This window comes from Anser brachyrhynchus (assembly GCF_964034855.1).
Source record: "Anser brachyrhynchus genome assembly, chromosome: 9".
Classification (NCBI taxonomy): domain Eukaryota; kingdom Metazoa; phylum Chordata; class Aves; order Anseriformes; family Anatidae; genus Anser; species Anser brachyrhynchus.
In genome coordinates, this window is record NC_137703.1 from 18,823,951 (window position 1) to 18,836,094 (window position 12,144).

Consider the following 12,144-nt stretch of genomic DNA (forward strand, 5'->3'; position numbering starts at 1 on the left):
AGCTTGCCAGGCTTTTTGTCTTAACACAGTGAAGCCACCGTTATAAGCACTTCTAGGGTAGATCTGCTGTGGGTCTTGAAAATACGGATTGCCAGCTGTTCTTCTCTACCCGACTAAGGCAGCTGTTCTTTCCTACCACTCAGCAGACAAAACCACCATGACCTTGGCTGGTGGTCTGCATCAGGACATGAGTGTCCAGGATGAGAGAGGAGGCAGCGTTCTGACGCTTCAGATGTTAAGACCTAAGTTCAGTGAGGTACTTGAACATAAAGGTTAAATAAAAGAGTGCAGGTTATGATGTAATTCCCTGTCTGCCTTGAAGATGCAGCATTGTTTGTTTGCTCTCTGCAGAGGGCTAAAATTTAGCCCTCCAGAGCTGGCGGCATGCAGCTAACCTGCCCACTTGATAGCGGAGCTGATGCAGAGCGAGGCTCTGTCACCTCCAAAGCAGCACACTTGTGCAAACCACGCTGACACACAAGTGCTCACAAATGACTTACCTACAGGTCTCGGAGGAGAGCACCACTCGGGTGCTATCCTAGCCTGCCCAGAAAATAAGTCGTCTTCCCTCTTGGCAAAAAAGACTGTCAGCTTACAAATCAAAGCAGAGTAACTGTTTCCATTGCAGTTATCGAGGTGGGGTTGTGCTGTATGAAGTGCTGAATGTGAGTTTTCCATGTTCCTTTGTGTGGCCTGGGAAGAAGAGGTGCCGTGACTTGTTCAGCATCTTCTGCTGCAGGGCATCAGGAGGAGTGTCCCAGCAGGAACTTGCATTGAGCTTGGACTTCCTATATGATCGCTCGTCGAGATGAACTTGCTGCTCCTCTGGGTGATCCTAGCCATGGGAAACAAAAGCTGACAGTACTGAAACATGCCTGCTGTGGCCTCTGTCTGGAAACCTGAAGTTTCCAGGAAGTCAGCCCCTCATCATGTGTAAAGAAGTAGAACAAATTCAGGGTGGGGGGCTGCGTGACGTGTTCAAAGGGCATCTTGGAGCTTCGCACTGAACTGAGACTAGACAGCTCTATTTTGGTGTTTCTGTTTCTCTATATATAGATTTTGAAAGCACTGCTGTGTACATTAGGGCTGCTCACAGAGCCCGGGGCAGGCTGGAGGCTGACTCAGTGGCGCAGTGGCTCATGCAGCACCCTGCCTCTGCTGCGCTGCCAGTCCCTGCCCGCACCCACACCGAAGCGCTGCAAGTCAGCCCCGTGCAGAGCAGGAAAGAGGGGGCGAAGCATCCTGCACGGACCACAACAGAAAAGGAGCTGCGAGCAGCGTGGGGAACCACTTGTAAGGGAGGCTGCAGTGAGGTTTTTCATCTCCCCCCTGCACACACGCTCTTTCCCTATTTGCTGGAGCTCTGCCTCCAAAATGCTGCTGACCAAAAAGACCTCAGCGTGCCTTTCTAGCACTTGCTTCTCAAGCAAATGAAAAACCAGATGGTCTGTCAAGGCAGGGGAAATTATTTCAATGAAAACTAGAATTACTTGTGCTTCTTGATTTATTTGCCTGTTTGTTTTATTTGTTTCATGGTTTATGAAGTGGGGGTAGAAGAATGCCTTTTAAATGTGGGCTGCACTGTGACAAGTCAGGATGGTTAATAGACTTAAAAGTAGTCAGCACTGGGATACATGAATAATTTAGGACTTAATCCTATGAACTGGAGCATTTGTAATTTAGCTTACAGGGTATTCTACTGACTCAGTGTTCCTGCAGAAGCAAACTACTTCTTGAAATGCATCACACTATGTCAAATGTGCACTCCTCATGCTGTGTTTCCTTGGTGGAATGAAGCTGTGAAGTCTAAAATACATTCTTCTGGACAGTGTTTTGTGAGGACCTGTGGATAAAGTATTACGTAGTAAAGTAATTTTTCACACTACTTGCTCTTACTTGCTTTGAAAAAGCAGGGAGTCTTCTATGCCATTGCTTTTGAGGAGGAGTGCATGAATCACTGGAGAGCAGGCAGCAAGATATTTCCCCAGGAAAAGTTAGCTTTTTTTTTTTTTATTTATTTGTCCCTATGCAATGTTCATTGCGTATCCACAGCTGGAAGCAGCATCCGTCGAGAAGGCTGTCAGTCTGGTGGGAGCAGAGAGCCCGGAGCCTGTGAGCAGGCTCGCACTTTGGCTGAGGCTAGATTTCCGACTAATAGGGAAGATGACTGGTGAGCAAAGTTTGAACCACTCATTCTGAGTGGGTGTTTAAGCTTTTAAAAAGCCAGTGTGTTAGTAATATTTTCTCTGCTGACCATTCCATGCCTGGGTAACAGTTTTTATGGGACTGCTGTGCTTATCTGAGGAAATGTGTGTTGATCTCCAGAGCCATGAGGTTCTTCCTTAAGAGTTCTTTTTTTTTTTTTTCTTTCAGGTGTTTCTTGAACTCTTCCGTGTGTCACACAACCGTTGTGTTTTGGTATATCCTGCTTTAACTCCTGGCCGAAAATCTGCCAACAGCCAAAAATGACTTGAGTTGAAGACCTACTGTTTTGTCCAACAGGTAGTATTTGGTAGTTGGTGGCTTCTAATAAATCATAGCTTAGCATGGCTTGCTTTCAGCAACTTGTCCAAGGAGGGAGTTGTCACTAGTGCCTTGACTTGAGGCATGGTCTGCATGCATGTATCTGCTTCCCGAGGCGCGCCGGGAGGCAGTTTGTGTGAAACGGTTTCACTGGAGAACATGGCTTTGTAGGAGAGGCGTGAAGACAGAAACACCTGAAGGCCATCTGAAATGTTTTCTGTTGCCAGTGTTTTTCCATGCCAGAAAAACAAATGCTGGGCGTGTGTCGCTCTCGAGGTGTTTGTGCCTCAGCACGTTTCCTACACTGGCCTTTTGTGCTACCTCGGCTAAATGCTCCTGCCACTGACGTGCCCTCTTTTATTACATGTGATGAGAGCTGGAGGTGGCTGTTTATATGAGGTAGTGCATAAGAGGACAGGCAGTGCTGTACAACAGGGTCTGGCTTTACTTTCTGTAGGGCTGACATACATAGAATAACATCTATCAAAGGACATTTATGAACCCACACATGCTGTGGATTAATTTGCTCCCTGCAGCTGTTTAGTGAGGTCTCACACTGAGAGTACGCTCAGCCCACTGCAGATTTGCAGAAGTTTCCTACGTAGTCACCAGATGTGTCAGTGTTGGGCTGGTGAGACTGCTGGTGTTCGTGAACTCTCAGTTTTTTTCCACAGTAATGTGCCTCATTATGTGTTTTGTTAGTGTTCAGGCCTGTGGTCAAGTGGAAGCTCAGTTTTGGAAATGCCACTGGTGGGATTTGGATATTGACTGGCTGGGATGGGAAGGGAAGCCAATACAAGTCTGTTCATTTGATTTTTGAGGTGGTGGACTTTGAAATGAGATCTTCACAGAGACTGAAATGTTAAAATTGCCCCTCTGTTCTCTTTCTCCCCTCCTATTGCCTGCACACTTCTGCTTATAACTTTATACATAGACATGCATGTGCACGCCCCTTGACTGAGATGTGTTCCTCTCTCCCAGGACCAGCTTCCTGCTCTGTGTTAGTTGTCCCATTTGGATGCAACGTACACTATGGTTCACATCAATGTGTTGAAAAAAATTATGTGTGTTCTTGTGGTGATTCTGATAGCTCTGACAGTTTGCCTTTGGAAAGAGACAAGAGGAAGCTACTATGTTCCTTTCAAGACTGAGAACGATGATTCACAGATTCACAGGACTTCAGAAAAGTGGAACCTACTTAAATCACAGGACCTTGTCCATGAAGCAGCTGGTGGAATGGGTCAGATGCCTAAAACTTTGCTCAGTAATGAAAATAAAGGCAGCATCTCTGGAACAGTGGAAAAGTCCAAGAAAGCATCAGACTATGTGAAGGTATGGGATAAGGACAGCTCATCGCGAAATCTTATACCCAGGCTGCAGAAGGTCAGAAAAAACTACCTGTCCATGAACAAGTACAATGTGACCTACAGTGGGAAGAGGAACACTGCTAAACTCAGCCCAGAGCAGCTGCTGTGCCAGCTACGGGACAGGGTGAATGTGTCCATGATACATGGATCAGATGGTCCATTTAATACATCCGAATGGCTGCGATACCTGCCGGAGAAAAGCCTCAATGAAACAGTGGGCCGCCTGGGTCGCTGTGCTGTCGTGTCCTCAGCGGGGTCTCTGAAATCATCTCATTTGGGACCTGAGATAGGTTGGTATTTTTCTACAAGGATAAAGTCATCGATACTGTTTTATAACTTGCATTGAACAGACGGGACCTAATGGCACATTCTTACTCTGCTGTAGTCACAGGGGTATTTAAAATAAAATGAAATATTTTACGTACAATTCGGCTATAGTGAGTGAACATTTCAGCATAGGAGAAGATGGGAATGATGATGAGATATGCTTCTCCTCTCTTGAGTGTTTACACTGCACAGTATAGGCTTCATTACAACACTCTAGCTGACAGTGCCTGTGAGCATTAGACCTGGGACAAGCCTTGGCCATATCTGCTGTCATGAGCAACTACTGATGGCAGCAGCCATCTCTCAGTGGTAGAAATAGAAACGATTTTAATAAAGAACAGATGCAGTCTCAACTCCGGAGTCTTGTGAAGATTTGATTATGGTATAATACTGCTCTTCTTCAGAAGGAAAGCAGTAAGTAGAAATGTTTCCCCAAATGGATAAGCCCCAAGGGAGTGCAGGGGGCTGGGTTTTGTTGAGAGGACATGACTTATGTGCAGGCAGTTCCGTTCTGGCTAGACCTTTTAATTTTCATGATCATGTTGACATCACCAGAGGGTAGAACTAATATGGATACCAGGAAGTCTTGGCACCTCAAGTGTTTGTTTCTTGAGGGAGTGTGGGATGTGTTGAGTAATGATGTGTTGAGTAATGCCAGTGTGCTCATTGTACACTCAACAGGAGCTTTTTTATCCAGAAAGACATCTACAGAGAAGGAAGTAAAAAAAAAAAAAAAAAAAGAAAAAAAAAAAGACAGAAACAACACTAAAGGGGGAAATAAAGACACAGCCCTGATCAATCTGCTCTAATTGACCAAGTGTTGGGCAGAGAGGCTGGAGATAGGCAGTCTTCAGAGGTCCCTTCCAACCTCAGTGACTCTAATTGTTGCTCACGGCTTTTGAGAAGTGACACTGCCTCACTGAGCCACAAGGCAGTGGCTCAGTTTGGGTGGCCTGGCAAATGATGGTCTATGCTGTGCTGTCTTCTTGATACGTTAGGAAGTAGGAGGCTGTGTTTATCTGACGTTAATGCAATAATTCATAAATGCTGAAGCATCAGTCTTATAGCGTGGATTATAAAGAGGTGTGTTTTGATACTAAAGCTTAAAGAAAGCAGCATACAGGGAAACCAGCTCTCCAGCCTTCAGCTCTGGGTTTTGTGCTTGACAGAAAATTCACCTGTGCCTGCAGTTCACTGAGCTTTCTTCACTGCTTGTTGTTTGAGGCTCAGTTAAGATTCACACTCTGCTAAACTGACTGCAGGAGTTTTAAAGCCTGTGGTTGTCTCTCCTGTGGAAATTGTTTGCAAGCATCAGTGTGTTCATAGGCTATCAGCTGGATCGGGTCCCCTTGGCCTGTACTAAGCTGGAAGTAGCCTTCATCCTTTGAAACAAGGAGACGGATAGCACTTTGATGCATTATTCATGAACAACCTAGGGAAAGCCTTCAGAATTGTAGTCCCAAGCTGCTAGGATGGGGCTGAATGGTCTGAAGTGTGTTAAAATGTGCTGAAGGAAGCAATGAAAAAGGCATTGTCAGTGTTAACCAAGGTAGCATTGCCTCCTGATACAAATCATGGTTGACAGGTGGTTGATGGAATTGTTTCCACCTCCTAACGAACATTTGAGGCCAGGCAGGTCAATGCCTGGGAAGTCAGACGTGGCTTTTTCTTTGAGCACCTCCCTGAGCTTGTTTAGGTGCCTCCTCAAGTTCAGTCCCTGAACATTTCTACAGAGGTGACCTGATCTCTTGTTTAACACTCTCCTCTGACCCAGCTGGCTTGTTTCCAATGGTGTCCGTGTTAGGCTCCTGCATGTCAATAGAATGGCTCCTTTCTCCCTAACGAGACCCCTCGAGAGCCGAGGACGTTATAGCGGCATGTTGTACCTCGGTCGCACTGCTGCGACCGCATCGGGTGTGGAAAGCAATGTCATTGTGCCCGCAGTCAGTCTCCTCCTCTGCCCACCAACTGGGGCACCAGGCTCTTCCAAGTCAGCGGGGAAGAATTCTGGAGAGCTCACTGTGTAATGTGCCATTAACCCTGCTGGTGCCCCAGGCTAGCGTGCTTCCTGCTTCACAGACCTGAACCCTTCCGCTTAGGCAGTCATCTCTGCTAATGGTTCTGCACAGCTTTGGGTGCTTGGAGCCTGCTCTCACCGCAGCTCCTTCAGCTGGGCAGTGTGAATATTGAAGGATGCAGGAGTGTGTGCGTAGTTTTTCCCTGACACGCGGCGGTGTAGGAAAAGCCATGGTTTGGTTGAAGGAAGGTGCCAAAAAGAAACTAAATCTGACATACCTAAAATGAAGCGTTTTCTTAGATGCTTGGAGGAGCACAAGGGGCTGATCAAGTATCATTCCTTCAGTGACCAGGATACACTTGTTCTGTGCAATCACATCGAGACAGCAAAAGGGCAGCCGGATGGTGTAGGGAGGTCTGGTGGATCGGAACAGGAGATCCTGGTAGACGGGCAGCTCTCGCCTTACCGGCTTCTCGGTGCGGGCGAAGGTTACGAATTGCCAGGTTGCAGTGGTCGTGTGCCTGCAGCCAGGGCGCCGTGCTGCCCAAGGGGGTGATGCCAGCAGAGGAGAATGCAGTGAATCCCAAAGCATTTAGGAAGCCAGGCCTGTTAAATACACAATGGTGGTTTTATTTCTGCAACGTGGGAGGTACACTGGCCAACTGCTTCATTTGCCTCTGTGATCATCAGACGCGTTTTTCAGGCGGGTAAACCTCCAGGCTGTGAGAGAGGACAGTGGCTCACAGTTATTTCCTAATTCTTTATTTTGCAGCCAGCTACATGGTAAATTAATTGTGCATCGGTCTGTGTCCCCGTAGTGTGTTTGGAAGGAAGAAGAGGGGAATGGAGAGACACACTACGCTCTCCTATGCAGTGCAAATACTGCGGCTGCTCTCTGAACCTGCAAGTGAATTGTACTTTGAAAAAGTGGATTTCTAAAAGTGTATTGATCATGGAGCTAGGCTAGCAACTTCTTCCACAGCATCTGGGCTGTCACTTGCAGTAGTTCCAGGGAAACTCTCCGGCAACTAGCCAGATTGCATTAGAAGTGCGGGTGAACAACCCACTGCGCATCTCCTCGGTAACTGCCAGAGCAGCTGCCAGCTCACTGGTTTTCCTCTGTTTTCCCTTCAGACAGCCATGATGCCGTCTTGCGGTTTAATGGGGCTCCTGTCAAAGGATTTCAAGAAGATGTGGGGCAAAAGACAACAATTCGTCTCGTTAACTCCCAGGTGGGTCTGATGAATGTGCCCAGATGGACCGAGTATGCCACGACTGTGTGCTTCTCTGCTTGGGAGCTGCATGGCAGCGAGCGGCTTTCCTTCTAACAGGGGATGCTTGCAAGTCCTCTCCTCATTGCTGGAATACCTTCTGAGGTTACTGCAGTTAAATTACCAGGTGCTAGCAAATGCCTGCTTGCATTCTACTGTAAGACCAAGGTAATTTGATTTCTAGCTTGGCTCTTCCTGCGTGCACAAAGCCCAGCTGCACGCTTGCTGTTGAGAATTGGGAATGTGAGGCACAAGTGTCACTGTAGCTAAGAAAAGACCAATGTGCATGAAGCCACAGTCGTGCCTGCCCCAGAGATGGGTATGAAGAACAAAGGAAGTCTGTATGGTTTTAAAAAAAAAAAGAAAAAAACAGTACTTTTTCTGCCCAGAGATAATGCAGATAATGCATTAGTGATGTTGTTAAATGGCTGAAGATATATGACAAAGGACATACCTTTAAAGCTGTAGCTGCACACAGCCTGGTGTGAGCCGGGGTCCCAGGGCTTCATGGTAGAGCACAACAGAAGGTGCCTTGTAATGCAGGGCATCCCTGATGGAGTGCAGTTCTCCGTGGTGCTTTGAGAGCTCTTCTTCAATATGAGGCTGTCTCTGTGCTAATCTTTCTTTGGACATCAGTAGACTTTGAAGCAGATGCCCAGTGTTTAAGAGCCATGTTTAGTGATGCAGCAGCAGGGTATGTAAGCCCCCTGTTGAGGAGCAGAGCGAGACCCATAGCAGAGACCGTTGTTGCTCTGGGTGCCCTTAGGAGCGTTTGCACTGTGCTTCCATATAACTGCTGCACCTAATGTTTGTCCACTTCTTTTGGGGAGAATTTTCAAGAGTAGATGTGCAGAGAGAAGAGGAAATCACAGTGTGCTGGTGAGAGAAATAAATACAAAATTGTGCCCAGAGACCTGGTGCAGCATAGCAGTGCGGTGGGGGCACTGCCTGACCCAGGAGGGGGGACAGAGGTGATGGGGACATGAGGGGCTGAGCGGGGCAGAGACGAGGGGCTGGCGCTTGGCGTTGGTGCTCCAGGACCAAAGAGGCACCTTCCTGCTGTCGTCCCAGCGCTGAGCTCTGTAGGCCTGCTGTTTCCTCACCTGCTCCTGCAAGATGTGCCACAGCAGGAGCCTGGCCATGCTTTTCGAAGGGCGGACGTGGAGCCAATGGCTGGCTAACTTCCAGCCGGTTTCCCTGGTTCATTTTAGGTGTCTTCAAATATATTCCTGCTTCTTGCACAAATGCTGTTGCCATCTCTCAGCTCTTGGGTCACCGTCTGCCCGGGTGGCTGTGCTCTGTTCTGCTGCTTGCCGCCTCTCGGTTCCCCTGTGCTAAAACAGCTCTCAGACGCGGGGCACGTCCTTGCTCAGCCAGTCCTTTTTTAGCAGACACATCTGGCTGCTGACATCCTTCCTCAGCCCTGTTTGACCTCTCCGTGTTTTATCGTTTCCTTTTGGGTGTGTTTTACAATATCAGACCGCTTAAGAAGACTCTCTCTGGAGAATGTGCCCATTGCCACCCTCACGGTGATAAGAAGTCGTTAATCAGTGAAAACATGTGCGTGACCTGGGTGATCCCAGGCTTAGCTGCACAGGGAGGAGGGCGGCAGCCTGACTGTAGAGGTGTGATATATAGATGTAGCTGCATCATTACGCTCCATGGAGATGTGCCTGCAGCCGTGGTTGGCGTTTTTCACCTGCCACCATTCCCTGTAAATGGAGATACCAGCTTAGAAAACTTCAATTACAGGGCGAGCAAAACTTGCGATTTCTAGAGGCTGAAGTTACCTCGAAGTGCGCTGTCGGTCTAGCTGCTGCCCAGGGCAAAAGATGCAAGTTCCTCCATGGGAGGCATCTCCCTTTGGGAGTTTCTAAGCCAAACTGTGAGCTGGGGGCAGCCCTAGTCACAGCCCCTGTAATCTTCGGGGATAAGTGGACTGGGAACTGTTTTTCTTCATATTAACGGCCTTGTTTGGGGATCACCTGGTTCCGTTTCGCTTCCAGCTTGCAGAGGTTGTTTAATAATTGTTTTAATATATTTTCTGCAATAAGCAAAACCAAACTGATTGGGGAACAGTACCCAATTGGTAGTTTGCTCACTAGTCTCTAGGACATATCTGGGGCTGGGTGGTTTTAAAAGCAGGGTGGGGTATCTTGTACCTCTGTTAAAAAGGGGAAGATTAACGGATTGATGTCAGTGGGGGGGAGAAATTTGGGATCTTCGGATCTGGGGATGGGCTTGTAGGTCCACAAGCTTCATGGTTGTTCTAAATAAAGAAGTCCTTTAATATTACCTTGCTTATTTTCTCAGACCTTCACTGTTTCATCAGTACTGCTTCCTTTAATGGCACGTTTTCCTGCAGTCTTATGCAAAGCATCAATTTGTGCTGGGAAAGGACTTGCATCTTACAAAAATAAGGGCTGAGGACTCTGGGGGGGGAATGCCAATGTCGTTATGTAGGACACAATTCCTTTCTGCAGAGCTGGCCAAGGAGCAGAGCACCTCGCCCCTCCCAGCCCTTGTTTAGTTCTCCTTGGCTGGCTTCTCATTGCAAGGGAGAGCACTGCTTTGGCTGCGTTTGCTGTTATTGGCACTAATGAGTCTGCAGGGAGGAGAAGGAAGGAGATAGCACATCAGTGGAATGAAGTAAGGTGGTGATGGAAAAGAGGGAGCATGTTTAGATTGTGGGGCAGTGACTGCGATAGCTGGAGGGAAGGAACTTGTTTTGTTATGGTCAATTGTACCAGGAAGACAGGTGCTGTATTAACAAGGTACGTGCTAAACAACAAGCTGGCTAAATAACAAATCTAGCTAGGAAATCAGTAGTCAAGTAACCTAGTAAAACCTAGTCAAGTAACTAGGATCAAAAGGCTGAGGAGGACAATTCATGTAGCAATTTAAATGACATTTAAGTACTTGGAAAGAATCAGCCCCTCTGTTAAGCAGAACAGATAGGTATCTAGGGAGCCAGATTCCTCCAGTGAACTATTTAAATGACCGACAGGAACTAACACTGCCAAGAACCAGCTCCGTGGTGTAGGGAAGGAAATGGCAAAAGCTCTGTGGCAGTGGAGATGCTGCCTACCTGACTTTTTACACCTTTGCTTTTGTGCCTCTGGGCAGCTCTTCGGAGATGGGTGTGCTTCTGCAAGCTTGTATGGTTATGCTTGGCCCACCTTTGCTTCCTCTGATGCTCAGTCTTTCTTGAGCCCTCCTTCCACGTGTTTCACAGTAGTTGTTGTATTTTTTTTCTTTCCCCTGGAAAAGTTCCTGGAAGATTTCCAGCCTTTTGATAGAAACGCTGAAATGAAAATGAACCGCCCAGGTTCCTTGCCCTGGTTCTGCCCTGTGTGGGGCTGCATCCCGCCCTTGCCGGGTGGAAGGAGGAAGGACAGCTAGCGCCTGCCGCCGCGCTCTCCCTGCCAACCTCTGGCGTTGCCAGAGCGCTCGGAGCCCTGCACTCCGGTATGGAGGCGTGCTGCTAGCCAGTGACCCAGATGCTGCCGCTGCTGCAAGGAAATGAGGCCGTGCAGCACACGTGGTCGAGGGCAAAGCCTAATCCACTGGAGCTGAGACCAGATGAAAGGAAGCCCTTTTTGCTTTTCAAGTAACTGATGGGCTGGCCAGTGTCCGTGTGTGCTGGTTAATGGGGATGGTCAGGAAAACGGGTTGCTGCTGGAGGCAGCCTGGATGCTTAAGGATAAACTGAGTAGACCTTAATCAGATCCTTGGAGAACATGGGGACAAATAGGAGCTGATTTTTATGAAATAGCTTCTCTGGGACATAGCTTGTAAAGATCTGCGGATGTGCGTTATGCTTGCATGTAGGGAGGGCAGAAGGTCAGCTCCTGTCCTCGGACACCACTTGCTTTCTGCTGCAAACCTGTGTTAGCGCTGGCTGTCGGGAGCTGTGCCGGTCGCGTCTGAGTTGTCGAGGGAGTTGTGTCCTCACCTTCGTCCCGTAGGGCACGCTCAGTAACTGGTGGTGGGGTGGCTGTGGCTCTGCTCAAGGAGGCCTTACTGCTTAGCCTCCTGCTGGTGCTGGCAGCGGTCTGTGTGTCACTGTGGTGTGTTTGTTGTTGTCATTCAAGCTTGTCACCGTTGAGCAGCAGCAGTTCCTGAGGGATGCGCTATATAACACTGGAATCTTAATTATCTGGGATCCAGCACCGTATCATGCAGAAATTCATGAGGTAAGGCTGAGTTTTCTCTAAATAAAATCAGATGTAAATGCTTTGATTTGCAACTGTTAACTCACTTCCTCCTAGTGTGGGCAACCACTCATTTTAAGGCCGTTCTTGTTCCCCCCCTTCATTGTCATGGCTGTATCCATACCTACGAGAGTATCTCATGCAGCTCTGTTCCGAGGGGAGCATTTGCCTGTTCCTAGTCCCTGTGCAGGGCTTCAGGCTGGGTGTAACAGGTCACTACGTTGACTGTCTCATGGGCTGATGCCACCAGCAGGAGACCACCAGTGGCTGCAGCCGTTGCAAACTCCCTGCGGAGGGATGATCCCTCTCTGTTGGTTGCCGTAAGGTTTGTTGATGAGAGATGGTTGGGTATTTAGAGGCACCAGTCAGACATAAGAGATACTTGATGCAGTATGATTGGATTAGAAAACCCTCTGAAGATCTTA

The 12,144-nt window shown here is 48.1% G+C and overlaps 1 protein-coding gene across 13 annotated transcripts in view; it reads left to right on the forward strand.

Annotated features, from left to right (window-relative positions):
- The window catches only part of ST6GAL1 (ST6 beta-galactoside alpha-2,6-sialyltransferase 1), a 47,167-nt gene that overhangs the window by 30,129 nt on the left and 4,894 nt on the right, over positions 1–12,144 (forward strand). For 11 of the 13 annotated variants that reach the window (XM_080605148.1, XM_080605147.1, XM_080605142.1 and 8 more), the window contains 4 exons: positions 2,374–2,502; positions 3,505–4,180; positions 7,369–7,466; positions 11,600–11,701. In XM_080605148.1, the coding sequence (XP_080461274.1) occupies positions 3,556–4,180; positions 7,369–7,466; positions 11,600–11,701 (825 nt within the window). In that variant the 5' untranslated portion in view covers positions 2,374–2,502; positions 3,505–3,555. Of the gene's footprint in view, positions 1–1,056; positions 1,294–2,373; positions 2,503–3,504; positions 4,181–7,368; positions 7,467–11,599; positions 11,702–12,144 lie in introns of all 13 variants that reach the window. The other 2 variants (XM_080605151.1, XM_080605153.1) reach the window with 1 other exon arrangement.